General features: G+C 34.3%; 2 protein-coding genes across 3 annotated transcripts in view; both read right to left on the bottom strand.

The window, feature by feature from the left end:
* The window catches only part of LOC145313711 (uncharacterized), an 8997-nt gene extending 5520 nt beyond the window's left edge, over positions 1–3477 (bottom strand). For both annotated transcript variants that reach the window (XM_080153272.1, XM_080153264.1), the window contains exons 1-4: positions 2257–3477; positions 1747–1854; positions 907–990; positions 149–235 (exon numbers count right to left, since the gene is read on the bottom strand). In XM_080153272.1, coding sequence (XP_080009398.1) covers positions 149–235; positions 907–990; positions 1747–1854; positions 2257–3477 — 1500 coding nt within the window. The remainder of the gene's footprint in view (positions 1–148; positions 236–906; positions 991–1746; positions 1855–2256) is intronic.
* Nnp-1 (Ribosomal RNA processing protein 1 homolog Nnp-1) lies at positions 3400–15293 on the bottom strand. The gene is made up of 10 exons (XM_080153295.1): positions 15109–15293; positions 14659–14744; positions 14189–14325; positions 13494–13602; positions 12038–12144; positions 8202–8272; positions 7727–7815; positions 5312–5389; positions 4457–4574; positions 3400–4122 (listed from the first exon to the last, which is right to left on the bottom strand). The coding sequence occupies exons 1-10, from the start codon at positions 15252–15254 to the stop codon at positions 3837–3839; spliced, it is 1227 nt and encodes a 408-aa protein (XP_080009421.1). The 5' UTR covers positions 15255–15293; the 3' UTR covers positions 3400–3836.

Here is a 15293-nt window from a genome sequence, read left to right as displayed (position 1 = left end):
CAAATTCCGATATGATTGTCATTCCAGATAAATCTGACCATATAGTGCAGATGTAAATGGATTTCGAATTCTGACCTGGTTTCAAAAATGGCGGATTAATCCCAAACGGATTGCGATCTCTGAGTATAAATTAAAAACATTAGTTCACCTTTAATAATCCCTTCTCTGGCTTTTTCCTGGGATCATGCGGGATTCCAGGGCTGGACTTAATGCTCAGTAGCAACTCTCTCTCACTCTGCAAGTAGATAAAATAAATATTTATATTTCTTGTGTTGCATAACCGACTGACTTATGTACAAAGTAAGTTTCATGCTAAATGCTTTTTTGAAATTGGTTATCTTTTACCAATCTGTACTAAATAGCAGCCAAGAAAATCACAAGGACTTACTGATAGAAAGTTTAAATTATCTTGTATCTTTGCTGTTTGGAAAAAGAAAAGAGGGGCATTTCAAAGGTCACGAATAGTATCAGTTTTAAACAAGTACCCGTAGAATTTTGCTGTAATTGTTACCAACAAATATATCAACAGAGCAGAAACTTTAATTTTAAATGTTGGGCAGGGGTGTATATTCTACATGGGATCCCCGGCTCAGGAGGGGGGGGAATAAAAAATATGTGGTTGGAGGGGAAAAAAATGTAAAAATTAAGAAAACTGAAAACATTTTTTTCATTTCCCCCCCTCCTTGGTGATAAAAAACTAAAAAAATGTGTGGTAGGAGGGATAAAATAGAGTTCTTTAAATATTTTTCCATTTTTGGTGAGAAAAAACTAGGGAGAGGGAAAAAAATAAAAAATTTTGTAGCCGGGGAAAAAAAATAAATCTTGTGCAGAATATACACCCCTGATGTTGGGAAAAGTAATAAGCAAAATGTCAATACTTAAATGAAATGAAGCTGCGCTACTTACCGTGCTCATATTCTTGGTAAGTGCCCAGTTAACTCTCTTTGCTTTGGACTCTGAAGATGATCCCTTAATCTTCAATTTCTCAATCTAAACACAGAACCAACAAGATTAGTCTCAATGAAAACTTGAGCCTTTAAGAAAAAGAAAGTTTACTGCCCCTTAGTGATTGGAGAAGACATACAATCAATATCAATCTTAGCTACAAATGTTTTATTAAAAAAAATAACTATTTTTATTGGAGGCAACTGTTTTAGAAAGGTTCTTGATACCATGCCGATGAAGATAAGCTTTTAAAACGAGGATGACAATAACCATAATGGACGAAGCACAACATGACACAAAGTATGTTGTATACTAAATGCACTTTGGATTATCTTCACAAACAAAGCAATAATTTATCTTAAATAGCAATCGAAATTTCATATTCTCCCCATGGTGTTAAGGACTGACAACGTTCAGGTTCAGGATCTGCACACCTCTGGGTGGTCTATGGACGGAAAGGTTAAACTTAAAACAAAAAATTTAAAAAAAGAATGTTTTAAAGAGTCAGATGTAATTTTTTTCAACAAAATATGCATATTTTCAAATATTATTGAGATATTTGAAGAAAAAAGCTGCATATTTTGTTTAATAAGTTCAAAACTTAATTTCTATTTTTACCTATCCAGAGACCAACTGGAGGCCTGCAGCTCCTAATCCTGGAGACATATCAAAAAAAATTTAAACTCGGGAAAATTCATCATATATGAATGATTTTTTCTTTAATAACCTATTCTCTCAGTCAAAATATAAAGCCTATACTCACTGTTTACGCAATGTGTCAAAACTTGTTAAACAAATGACCTGTGACAACTTCTTCTTGGGTGTGTTAGACTTGGAGAGGGCCTTCTTTAAGAACATTGCAGTATGGGTGTTCTTGCCGGGGGTAGTCAGTGTTGGAGCAGCAAAATCCTTAAGTCAAAGTTTTAAATATGGATACTAACATTTTCCCTGAAGTGTCTTGTCGAGCAAAGAACACCTTATTTATTTGAAATAAATTGAATTTAACCCTCCCCCCTCCCCTTGTTATAAAATCATTTCAAAATTAAGGAGGGGTGCTTCATTGCTTGACATGCACTTTTAAGCAAAGCACAATGATATCATACAGTCAAAAGTTGAAAGTATGGTAATTTGAACTTTTGGAGAAAAATTAAAATAAAAACTGGCATTAGATGTATTAAAAAATAATCATACATCAGAATTTTGCATTATTAGAATTTCTTTTAAGTACTTTAGTCTGGCAGAAAGTCAATGACCAAAGAGCTTTATTCTGTTAGAAATATATATGTATCAAAAGTGAATGATCAACATTACCTTAAAGCCTACAGGGTCTTGTTTTTCTTCTGGTGCGGGTGTGTCCCAATCATCACTTTCAGCAAACAATTTAGCTCCCCCTGCGGTGTCAACATTCACTTTCTTCTCTTTTTTATCCTTTTTCTTTTCTGATTGGACATTTTCGGCGATTTTCTCATCCCCTGCAACGGATTCCCGCTTTTTCTTCTTGTCTTTCTTTTTCTTTACAGAACCTTCACTTTGGGGTTCAGTTTGTAGTGCAGTTGGCTTTTGAGGCTCGGGCTCTAACTTATCAGTTTTTTCTTTCTTCTTTTTAGGTTCTGAACTTTCATCTACAGATTTATTTAGGATAGGTTTGACAGGTTCGGGTTCTACCGCAGCCTTTTTGTCCTTCTTTTTCTTTTTAGTTACTGAACTTGCATCTGTTGATTCATTTAGGATAGGTTTGACAGGTTCGGGTTCTACCGCAGCCTTTTTGTCCTTCTTTTTCTTTTTAGTTACTGAACTTGCATCTGTTGATTCATTTAAGGTAGGTTTGACAGGTTCGAGTTCTACCGCAGCCTTTTTGTCCTTTTTCTTTTTAGGTACTGGGCTTTCAACTACTGAATCATTAAAGACAGGTTTAACAATTTCTAAAGCAGCCTTTTTATCCTTTTTATCCTTCTTTTGTTTTTTCTTTTTTTTCTTCAACAAATTTTGTTCCTCTTCAGACTTTTCTTGGACTTTGATTGCTAGAGAATTTGTTTCTTGCAGCTGAACCTTTTTATTCTTTTTCTTTTTAGCAACCTTTTCATCAGATTCCGGGGAGTCCTTAGTAATATTTACTTTGGGTGAAGCAACCTTTTCTTTCTTAACCTTCTTTTTCTCTTTAGGTTTCTCTTGAGTGAGGACAGATTGTATGTCTATATCTCTATCAATATCAACTTGAGATAATCTTAGTTCTTCTTGTTTTGCCAATTCCTCAGCCAGTTTCCTCTCCCTCTTTCTTCTCTGCTGTTCCCTTTTATGCTTTCTCTGCATTTCTTTCCTTCTTTCGATCCTGGCCTTCTTAGCCTCTGGAGATTCTTCCTCTGATTCCTCTTGATCCTCTGACTTTCTTTTCAGGCTATTTTCTTGATCATAATCACTTTCTTTATCCTCACTGCCCCCCTCTCCATCCTCTTCTTCTTCATAATCATCATAGTACTTGGCTAGTTCTTTATCCTGATTTAAATACTCAAATTTATATATTTTGTCTTGCATACTTTTAAGTTGTTAATAATTATGGTGCTTGATCACAAAGTTTCTGTTGAGCAGGAGCACTGAAAATTTAACAAAAATAAAATAAGGGGGATGGGGTTCCTATGCCTAAATTCTGCGGGTGGCCCTAACTCTGTTGTGCACTAACCCAAATGGACTACTCAGTACCAAATATAACCTAACCTATCTTAAATATAAAAAAAAACTCAAAATCATTAATCTACCAAAATAGATTCCTATCATTTAATCTCTAATAGACCAACGTAATTTTGTTTAACATATAAAGACTAAAATGTTGCTGGCTTGTTACAATGTATTTATGGAAATATTTGTCCTTATTTCCTAAAACAAATATTATTTATCTATAAATTTGAACATTCCTTTTCTTTCTGTGCTTCTCTTTCTTTCTTCATTCTTTCTTTAAAAATCTTTTTAGCTTCAGCATTTTCCTTTTTCAGATTCGCCTCAACTCTCATCTTAATTTTCAATAGCTTTTTTGCACTTTCGTCAGTATCAATCGGGATCTTGGCTGCTTCTAATCGAGCCTTCATTTCTTCATCCAACTCGCCGGACAGAGGGAATTCATCGTTGGCCACGTCCTTGAACTGTTTGCTCAGAGTGTATAGAATGGTTCTGGCACTTTCACTGAGAGATCGTATGTTCATATACTGTTATAATCTAGTTTCCAGTATCACTTCCAGACCGATCAATATCTGCTAGATTAGAACCGGTTCTTAGCAATACTGAAAACTCGTGTATAGCAACGTATTATAGACAATTATGCCACGAATATCAAAAAATTTCATAATATTAATACCAGTTTTGTAAGCCCGTGCGCAAAACATCTCTATTATCAAGTCTAATAAATGGTAGGTATATTTACACCGATTTTTAAAAAAATTATATTTTGTGTCTTTGCTTGTATGGATGTTGTAATCCTTTTTTCTTTCTTTTAAGTTACATTTCTGTAAGAACATTCCTAGTTTTAATCCCGGATCCATGTTCAAAACATTTATCCGCCAATCTGTTGTAGTCTAGTTGAAGCTGGGGAATTTCTACGCTCACATTACCTCCTCGGGGATCCTCTGCTGGGCTCTCCACTAAGATATTACAGGCTTAATTAGTGCCATTAAGATTATCATTTTAAATTGATTAGGTTAATGTTTTAATTTCAAAGGTTATTCGTTGTAATAATGCTTCTTTGCATTACTAAATGAGTGACAAAAAAAAGGTTTACATTGAACATCCCCGTTTTAATCCTAGTTTCTAAAATTTAGAAGCAATAAAGCAGTATATAACTTTACGGATGATGTGATATATACCTACCTATTTTTATTATCCTGTTATATACAGTAGTAAGCTTTTTTTTGTCTATAGCGAAGGATTCCGCATGATTCCCCTCCCATCTTAAGTGCCCCTAGCAGCTTCTTGGGGCGAAGCCGCTAGTTTATTTTAACAGCATTATTCCTATTTTTTTGGCCCGTTAAGTTTGTCCCGGCAGGTCGAGGCCTGTTTAAACAATACAGTGAAAAATTCTGTGAATTAAATCTTTTTTTTTTGGAAAATTAATCTATTAAAATATGATAGGACATAATTTTTCAGAATGGCACAGAACAGAACCGGTTCTGAATGACATGAAAATGACATAAATAACTCATAACAATAGCTCACCTTACAGGAGTTTTTTTTTCTAGGTGTATAACTGTCAACACCCCAATTTTAACATACAATATTATAAAACCACTATTATCAATTGAACGAAGACCCTTTAACACATAAGGTTATATTTATCATCAAATAAATTGACTGCCTAACCTAATGAATCAATGAAACTTACCATTCACAAAGTTATCTGTCTCCATTTTATCGCACACATCAAGGTCAATCCCTTCATCTTTCTCAAGATCTTCCTCCTGGATTTGAAGCACATTTTTTTAAAATTCAAACTTTGGTGGTTTCCTTAAACTGCCTGTAGAGCACTGACGACACCCTTCCTTCTACCTTATTTCCAAAATAAATTAAAAATTATGGGGGTGAGGCCGAAAACCCTACGGGTCTACCTAGTACCCAATATAACCTAACCTGACCTTATACTGGAATTAATCATAGCTGTCTATAAAACGACGCGATAAAAACTTCCTGGTTGTGTAAGACACGGTAGGACGATAATGTCTAATTGTAGCGCAGCTTTTTGAAATATTAAAAGGGGACTATCCAAGAACGTGAGCACATGATTCTAAGTACCTTCCAGCATTGATCCTAAGTATTTTCTTTCAGAATATAATAGGTCACCATATATCATTAATGTATTAACGAGAAAATTTATGTTTCACCATATTTTTTTAGGTATTTTAATTGATTTTGAAAACTTTTATGAAGCTAATTATTTTAATAAAATGGATATTTGATGATACATATGCGAATACTCGTGTTATATTTAGGGATGGGAATCCGTCGAATTTTTGGGCCGGATTCGGATTCCGGATTCTGAAGGAATCCGTCAAAAAAAGTGACGGATTCTTGCGGATTCCGGATTCTTATTTTTGGCGGATTCCGGATTCGGATTCCGGATTCTAGCTGTATTTTAAAAGGCCGTCCGTCACAGAGGGATAGCTTTTTTCATTAATTTAACACTATGTTACTTGGTTGAAGCCTTGATTTGTTTAAAGTGTTAAACATTTACATCACATTAGTAATTATTAAAAGGGGGGGGGGGGGGGCGAAAGTGACACTTTTTGAAACCATAACTAAAAGTCAAAGGAACTCAACTAAAAAAAGTGTTACAGGTAGTGATGGGAATCCGGATCCGGAATCCGAATCCGGAATCCGCCCAATTTTTGGCCAATTTTGGAATCCGAATCCGGATCCGGAATCCGTTTTTTATAGCGGATTCCGGATTCTAAATTGGTAGGCTAAAATTACCGTCTTTTTTCTTACAACTCCCTCTGTTTGAAGGCAAAGATCAAAAAAAATTTCTACATAACAAATTTTAATAATTACTAATGTGATGTAAATGTTTTAGTTATGCTGGAAGTCAACACTTTAAACAAATTAAGGCTTCAACCAAGTAACATAGTGATAAATTAACGAAAAAAGCTATCCCTCTGTGACGGACGGCCTTTTAAAATACTGCTAGAATCCGGAATCCGAATCCGGAATCCGCCAAAAATAAGAATCCGGAATCCGCAAGAATCCGTCACTTTTTTTGACGGATTCCTTCAGAATCTGGAATCCGAATCCGGCCCAAAAATTCGACGGATTCCCATCCCTAGTTACAGGTCTGACATTTTGCATGGCAGTTGCTTTATAGGGGTACAATATGGAACTGTGAAAAACCGGCGGCGCAACCGCCGAAAACCGCCGAGAAAAGTCAACAAAAATTACGGCGGGAAACGGCGGTTTTCGGCGGTTGCGCCGCCGTTTCTTCACAGTTCCATATTGTACCCCTATAAAGCAACTACCATGCAAAATCTCAGACCTGTAACCCTTTTTTTAGTTCAGTTCCTTTGTTGACTCTTAGTTTTGGTTTTAAAAAGTGTCACTTTCGCCCCCCCCCCCCCTTTGTTATGTACAAAAAAATTTAAGAGGGAGTTGTAAGAAAAAACTCAAGACGGTAATTTTAGCCTACCAATTTAGAATCCGGAATCCGCTATAAAAAACGGATTCCGGATTCGGATTCCAAAATAGGCCGAAAATTGGGCGGATTCCGGATTCCGGATTCGGATTCCGGATCCGGATTCCCATCACTAGTTATATTGATTGTAAATTAATCCATACTAGCATTAATTTAAACATACATATGAGATAAAGTAAATGTGCTTTTAACTTTTTTTAATTTTTATCATTTGACAACATTGACAATTAAAGACACCCCGAACTCAACAAAACGTTTGATAGAATTTTGACTAAAAAACCTGAACATTTTTTTACTTTTCTTCAACTTGAAGTGGTGAAACATAAATTTTCTCGTCAACATATTAATTATTAATAGTGACCTATTATATTTTGAAAGAAAATACTCAGGATCAATGCTGGAAGGTACTTAGAATCATGTGCTCTTGTTCGTGGATAGTCCTCTTTAGGTAAACATATGTAAAGAACCACCCGCCCTCCCCCCCACAAAAAAATGTGAAACTGTTGATTTTCCAGAGAAAATGTCACACAAAAAATTACTCGATATTTTTTAATCTTTTAACTCATAATACAAGACACATATTTTTCATAATGATAAAAGAATGTGCGTTTTGTTCCTTGATAATATCCACCACTTTCTCCTTTGAATGGTTTATTATGTGTCGAGCTTCTTTCTCAGCCTCAAATCTTATACCACAGTCGCTCTGTCTAGAAACATGAACATAAAGTTAATACAAAAATTTTCATCCTTATAAAAATTAACAAGAAGTCTATAATGTGTCTATCTGTGTGTGAAAGTAAAGATCTCGTTAACCGCTTGCCAGACATTATTCTCCTTTGCTATGAAGACTGCTTTAAGTCAAAGCAAGGTTTCATCTATTTTAGGAAAGTGGGTTAACCTCCGCCCTCCCCTAAGAAGTTGCATCTTTGCATAATTGGCTCATTTGAGCTCATTTGAGACGATATTGTTTCTTCCAAATAAGGCTACTAACTTAGTGCCCCCCCCCCCACCCAAAAGTAATAATGCGCATGCACTTCATCCTTCATACTTTTAAACTTTAATAAAGTGAAGTACTATTGATGAAAGTATTTACCTCATGAGATATTCAAAGATGCGAACTTTGGCTGCTTCAACCAATCTGAAATCCTGCCCTTTCCATATTACCTAAAATATAACAGTTACTTATTGCATCTCATAACAGAAAATGTTTCGCGGATCTTAAATTGAAAAAGTATAAGATTTTTGTTTTAAAATATGTAGATAATTGTCTATACGATGCTATACATTATTTTACAGTGTGGCTGAGAACCTGTTCTAATTCAGCGGATATTAATCGGTTTCGGAGCCTTACTGAAAAATACATTTTACACTAGCTAATGTTTATGATAGATGATAAGAATCTTGTAATGTTTTTAAAGGGGGGAGTTTTTAATGCAACCATCTCGTAATCAATGATTAAATGCACTTAGAACTCGAATTTCGATCTGAAATTTTTCATGAGTAATCCTTGGTAGAAATTTACCCTAAATCGAACAAAAAATTGGAAAAATAATAGATAGATAGATGTATTTCAACATAAGCATACAAAATGATAATAATATTTCTTACACATATTTACAAAATTTTATGCATAGTTTGGTACTTTCATAACCTGGGTTGGCCGTTGCAAAAGCTGGAAGTACCGATTTAAGACAAACATATTCAAATGATTTTTTAATGTTTCTAGCTACATAGAAATTTTAATCAGATAATTAAATTGGATATATACATATAACATATAAATAGGTTTAAATAGTATAAATAAATAGTAAGGTATTAATGATGCTATTTACACTATGATACAATGGGGTTAGAGAAATTCAAATTTTGATAGTAAATTAAGGCAAATTTTAATTATTTTTACAGACAAAACATTTTTGCTTATTACAATTAAAACTCTTATATTTATCTAAAGCTTTCTTTTTGATGAGATTTTTAGTGGAATTTTTAGTTTCAGCACACCTTATAGCAGTGTCTAGGTTGTTCCATATTTTAACAAAGCAAACATTAGGAAAAGTTTCTAGAGCTTTATGTTTAGGTAAAGGTACTTTTAATTTCATTACTCTGTTGGATAACATTGGTTCAAAAATATTATTGAATGAGTCTGGCATTTGTCCTGCAAGGAAACTTTTTACAAAGCTACCTATGTTAACAGTCATAATATCTTCAAGTTTAAGTAAATCAAGTTTTTCAAGTAATGGATCTACATGAGCATTGTACTTTGCATTAGCGACATATCTCACAGATTGCTTTTGTTTTAATAATAATCTACTCATTCCCTCACATTTAGCATTACCCCATGTTATAATAGAAAATTCCAAGTGCGATTTTACAAGGGAATTATATATAGATTTACGAATTTTAGTTGGTGCAAACTTTTTCAATTGATTTAATACAAAATTAGCACTAGATACTTTGTTAATAACTGAGTTTATATGGTGTTCCCACGTTATAAACTCATCTAGATGAACACCTACAAAGGGGGGAGGCGGATGTGCCACTTTTTGAAACCAAAACTAAAAGTCAAAGGAACTCAACTAAAAAAAGAGTTACAGGTCTGAGATTTTGCATGGCAGCTGCTTAATAGGGGTACAATATGGAACTGTGAAGAAACGGCGGCGCAACCGCCAAAAACCGCCGAGAAAAGGCAAAAAAATTCGGCGGGAAACGCCGGTTTTCGGCGGTTGCGCCGCCGTTTCTTCACAGTTCCATATTGTACCCCTATGAAGCAACTGCAATGCAAAATCTCAGACCTGTAACTCTTTTTTTATATGAGTTCCTTTGTTGACTTTTGGTTTTGGTTTCAAAAAGTGGCACATCCGCCTCCCCCCTTTAAAAGATTTAATACTACAATCATTTCCAATTCTTTCAATCTTTTCACCACCAATTTTTATGACTAGAGAATCTTGGACACACTGCATTTTTTTGGTTCTAAAAACCATAAACTTAGTTTTGGCAACATTAAGTGAAAGTTTATTTGCTTGAAACCAAAGTTTAGCTTTTTCTAGTTCAATATTAACCCTTTCCTCTAATCTTTTTAAATTGCTATCACTGTGTGCAAAAATTGTGTCATCAGCAAAAAGTGAAGAAAATATATCAATTGCATTTGGCAAGTCATTTATATATAATAAAAACAGTATAGGACCCAGAACACTACCCTGTGGGACTCCATGGGTTATGTTTTGAATAGATGATTTGACACCATTAATTTCTACATATTGAGAACGATTATTTAAATAAGAATGAAACCATTTATTTGATAAACCTTTAAAACCATAATGGTTTAGCTTGGTTAAAAGAATTTGGACATTGCAAGTATCAAATGCCTTTTTTAAGTCAATGAAGCACCCCAGTGTGTATTCTGGTGTTTGAGAATCAAGACCTTGGTATATTTTATTCAATAATTGAATTAAGGGCTGTGTTGTGTTGTGCTTGGGTCTAAATCCATACTGATGTTTATAAAGAATATTGAACTTATTTAAGTATTTAAACATTTGACAGGCAACTATTTTTTCCAGTAGTTTAGAAAAGGCATTTAATATACTAATAGGTCTATAGTTATCAAATGAATTATTCCTTCCTGATTTAAAGATTGGCAAAATTTTAGCGCATTTATAATTGTTTGGAACAAAGCCATGTTTAAATGAAAGATTAAATAGGTGAACAACAGGATCTATAATACTTGGCATAATTTCTTTTAAAAGTTTAGTAGAAATATTGTCAGGTCCACAACTTAGTTTAGGTTTTAGCTTATTGAGAGTAGAAAAAATTATTTGAGGGGTGATTTTTTGAAAGACAAAATTTTCATTGACTGGAACCCCAAGGTAGTCATTAAAATCATTTTCGCAAAATGGAATTTCATCTGCTAGGCTGGGACCAACATTAATAAAAAAAATGTTAAAACCCTCACAAATATCTTGAAAGTTTTCATAAGATCTGTTATCATCAGTAAAAAGATTTGGGATAGAATGCGTTTTTTTATTCTTGTTAATAAGTTGATTAATTGTAGACCAAGTTTTTTTCATGTTAGACGAAAATTAATTGAATTTAGAAAAATAATACTCTTTTTTGGCTTTCCTAACTGCAGATTTATAAATATTATTTGCAATGACAAATTTTCTATTGCTATCAACGGTTTTATCCTTAAATTTTTGTCTTAATAACATTTCTTTTTTCTTTCTTAAGACAAAAATTTAAGGATAAAACCGTTGATAGCAATAGAAAATTTGTCATTGCAAATAATATTTATAAATCTGCAGTTAGGAATAACGGCTGGCGGCTCAGCCGTTTAGCCGTTTTTTGCCTATTTTCAGGGCAAATTCATCAATAATTACGTAGGATTAACTTTTTGAAACATATTTTTGGTTTAATTCATGTTAAATGATAGCAATAACCATTTTTAAAATTTCAAGTACCAACAGCTACTGGCTAGAACCGTTTGATAAGGTTTTTTGAGCGATAAAAAGTATTATCTGGAGATAGGTTTCGTGACTAATTTGCTCTTAATTTGCCAAAAAATGGCAAAATGGCAAAACGGCTGAGCCGCCAGCCGTTATTTTTCCAACTTTTTGTTCGATTTAGGGAAAATAGACCTACCAAGGATTATTCATGCAAAATTTCAGATCTAAATCCGAATTCTAAGTGCCATTTAATCATTGATAACGAGATGGTTGCATTAAAAAAAACCCTTAGGTAGCAGTGACATTGTTAATTAAACTGGTACCCAAAAGTTTCATACACACTTTGGGACTTTCAAGTAAATCTGGATTGTTTTAGGAAAAAGGACAGGCTATCATGTCATGTATTTCATAATGGAAGAAAAATGTATTAGATACGCAGAATCAAGACCTTACTCTGACGTGCCCGTCATCTAGAGGTTATCCAGGTTACCTTAAAAGCTGGTTCCAGGTAGATTTCAATAATTTCTTGGGACACCTCCTCTCCTCCAACTTTGGCAAGTTCCTCCATGTACACATCAATTACTTGAAGTTGGAAACCTTAAAAAAAAAATAGATAACTTTGAACTATTTCAATCTTTTTTTATTGACAGAAAAACCAAAGTTGACAACATCCGTATAGGCGAAGCGATGGTGGGCCTTTTTTCTTTTTTGTAATATATAATACAATGTAAGGTCTTGAAACATATAAATTTGTTAGAGAAACAATGATCCGTCCAACTTAAAGCTACATTTATCTAGAAAAATCAACTAAAGGGGGGGGGGGGGTAATGCAACCATCTCGTAATCAATGATTAAATGGCACATAGCATTCGAATTTCAATCTGAAATTTTGCATGAGTAATCCTTGGTAGGTCTATTTTCCCTAAATCGAACAGCCGTTTAGCAATTTTTCGGCTATTTTCGAGACAAATCATCACGAAACCTATCATCACATAATACTCTATGCTGCTTCAAATTGTTTTCAAACGGTTCTAGCTGATAGTTGCTGGTACTAGTAATCTAAAAATGTTGTTTTGTATCATTTCACATGATTTAAAGCAAAAATATGTTTTAAAAAGTTGATTCCTACGTAAGGGAGAGGTAGGTTTCTGTTTCTGGTAAAATCCGTAAAGGTGTGTGTTTTAAGGCTTAAAAATAGTAGTAGAACGATAATATTCACTAAATATGTGTATTTCTTATTGAAAAGAATTATAGACAAATTTTTTTTTTTAAGTTAACATAAAGGGGGGGGGGGCGAAAGTGACACTTTTTGAAACCAAAACTAAAAGTCAAAGGAACTCAACTAAAAAAAGAGTTACAGGTCTGACATTTTGCATGGCAGTTGCTTTAAAGGGGTACAATATGGAACTGTGAAGAAACGGCGGCGCAACCGCCGAAACCGCCGAGAAAAGGCAACAAAAATTTCGGCGGTTTTCGGCGGTTGCGCCGCCGTTTCTTCACAGTTCCATATTGTACCCCTATAAAGCAACTGCCATGCAAAATCTCAGACCTGTAACTCTTTTTTTAGTTGAGTTCCTTTGTTGACTTTTAGTTTTGGTTTCAAAAAGTGTCACTTTCGCCCCCCCCCCCCCTTTTTATCGTTCTACTACTGTTTTTAACTTATAACACATAACCTTTACGGATTTTACCAGAAATCTACCTCTCCCTTTATGACAGATTCGCCCTAAAAATAGCCAAACAAAATCCGCTAAACGGCAGAGCCGTTAGTCGTTGCTTTTTCAATTTTTTGTTCGATTTAGGGAAAATAGACCTTCCAAGGATTACTCATACAAAATTTCAGATCGAAATTCGAATTCTAAGTGCCATTTATACATTACATTGACTACGAGATGGTTGCATTAATCCCCCCCCCCCCAAAAAAAAAAAACATAAAATAATCTACTTACCTATACCGTTTGCAATGTTTGAGGACGTAAAACACTTCGTTCTGAAATGTTTAGCCAAATCCCTAGCAATGTTTTTGTCCCAATTCTTCGCTTTGTTGTACTTGAATATCTGAAAAACAATATTGCATTAAATATTAAATTCGGATAATTCATCTAATAAACTGATTTACCTTGAACTTTTCTGACAGTCAAAAGTACAAGTTGTTTTTGTTTTAAGATGTTATGTACAATAATTTGCTGTAACTGTTACAAAAGAAAAACATTTTTACTGCCGGAAAACCTATTAGAATCAATGTTCACTACTGAGGTTTGGAAACAAGCAGGGGTGTATATTCTGCACAAGATTTATTTTTTCTTCCCGGCTACAAGTTTTTTCCCCTATTTTTTTCTCACCAAGTAGGGGGGAAAATAGAAAAATATTTAAAGAAGTCTATATTTTATTTATTTTATCCCTCCTACCACACATTTTTTAGTTTTTTTCACCAAGGAGGAGGGGGGGGGGGGGGGGGTGAATTGGAAAAAGTGTTTTCAGTTTTCTAAATTTTTACATTATTTTCCCCTCCAACCACTTATTTTTTATCCCCCCCCCCCCCTGAGCAGGGGATCCCATGTAGAATATAGGACCCTGGAAACAAGTCTAAAAAATTATAGAAAAAAAGGGCCATGGAAAGAAAACGAAATTGTGGGTTTCTGACCTTTCTGACAAACCGCCTGATAAGTTGCAAATACTTATCCTTCCTCCATTTATCCAGGCCATACCATTCCCGTCCCATGGTAATCATGAAACACTTGATATACGACAAAGTAGCCTTCTTATTACCAAATACGTCTAACATACAAATTAATCATTTATAGTCATACATTCTCAAAGCACAAATAATAATAAACACAAAGCCAATTATGTCTGTGTTTTGAGAAACAAAACCAAAAAACAACCATATAGCAATTCAATGTAGGCCGACTGTGGGGGGAGACTTTGAAGGGAACCTGTGCTACTCAGAAAGCTCAAGTGGTACGTTTCTTCAAATATACACTTTAAACTTAATTTACACAACTGTTTAAAAAAAACCTACTGGAGTTTCTTTTCAGAATATTGCTTTGTATTTCTATAAAAAAAAGTTAACCCACTCCCAGCCACTCTTGGTATGAAATAAATGATTTCCTATTATATTAGAGATATTTTCGGCCAATTCTTCTTGGATCAACATTTTGTCCGACATCCAGTAACAATAAAACAATCCTTTCCATACCCTTAATAAAATATGAAATAATAAAATAATTAGGGGTTTGATTCAGTAATTTCTCAAATAATAGGTACTTCATGTTAGAAAGCTTCTCATGAGATGATTTTAAGCTAATCCCCCCCGCCCCCCCCCCCCCCAACTTCAATTAATACTGAGCCTTTAGATTCTATTGCCGCAGCCGCAGTAATTTTATTAATAGTATTAATCCTATTTTCCCTCCCTCCCATAGTGCGTAAATTTTATCATTTCTATCAATTGTTGTTAGTGTGGTTAATGAACAAATAATACCTAGATGATTGCAATCATTTTTAATTTAAAGCGAATACCCCCCCCCCTCCCAAAAAAAAAAAAAATAAAATGATTTGACCTACCTTAACATTTCTTCGTCTGTGAATGAGTTATCACCCATGGACCGAATTTTAAGCCATTTAGTCAGTCTTCTCACACCCTGATCTCTCTCATATTTCTCCGCTCCGGCCAACTTTTTGGCGAAGACTACTTCTGGCGGGGGAGCCATTATGTCTAACTATATAATAACATGGATTAGGGGTATATA

This window comes from Acartia tonsa, chromosome 1, assembly GCF_053477335.1.
Source record: "Acartia tonsa isolate MP-2025a chromosome 1, ASM5347733v1, whole genome shotgun sequence".
NCBI classification, from domain to species: domain Eukaryota; kingdom Metazoa; phylum Arthropoda; class Copepoda; order Calanoida; family Acartiidae; genus Acartia; species Acartia tonsa.
The sequence above is the reverse complement of the archived record's forward strand: the minus strand, read 5'-3'. Positions and strand labels throughout refer to the sequence as shown.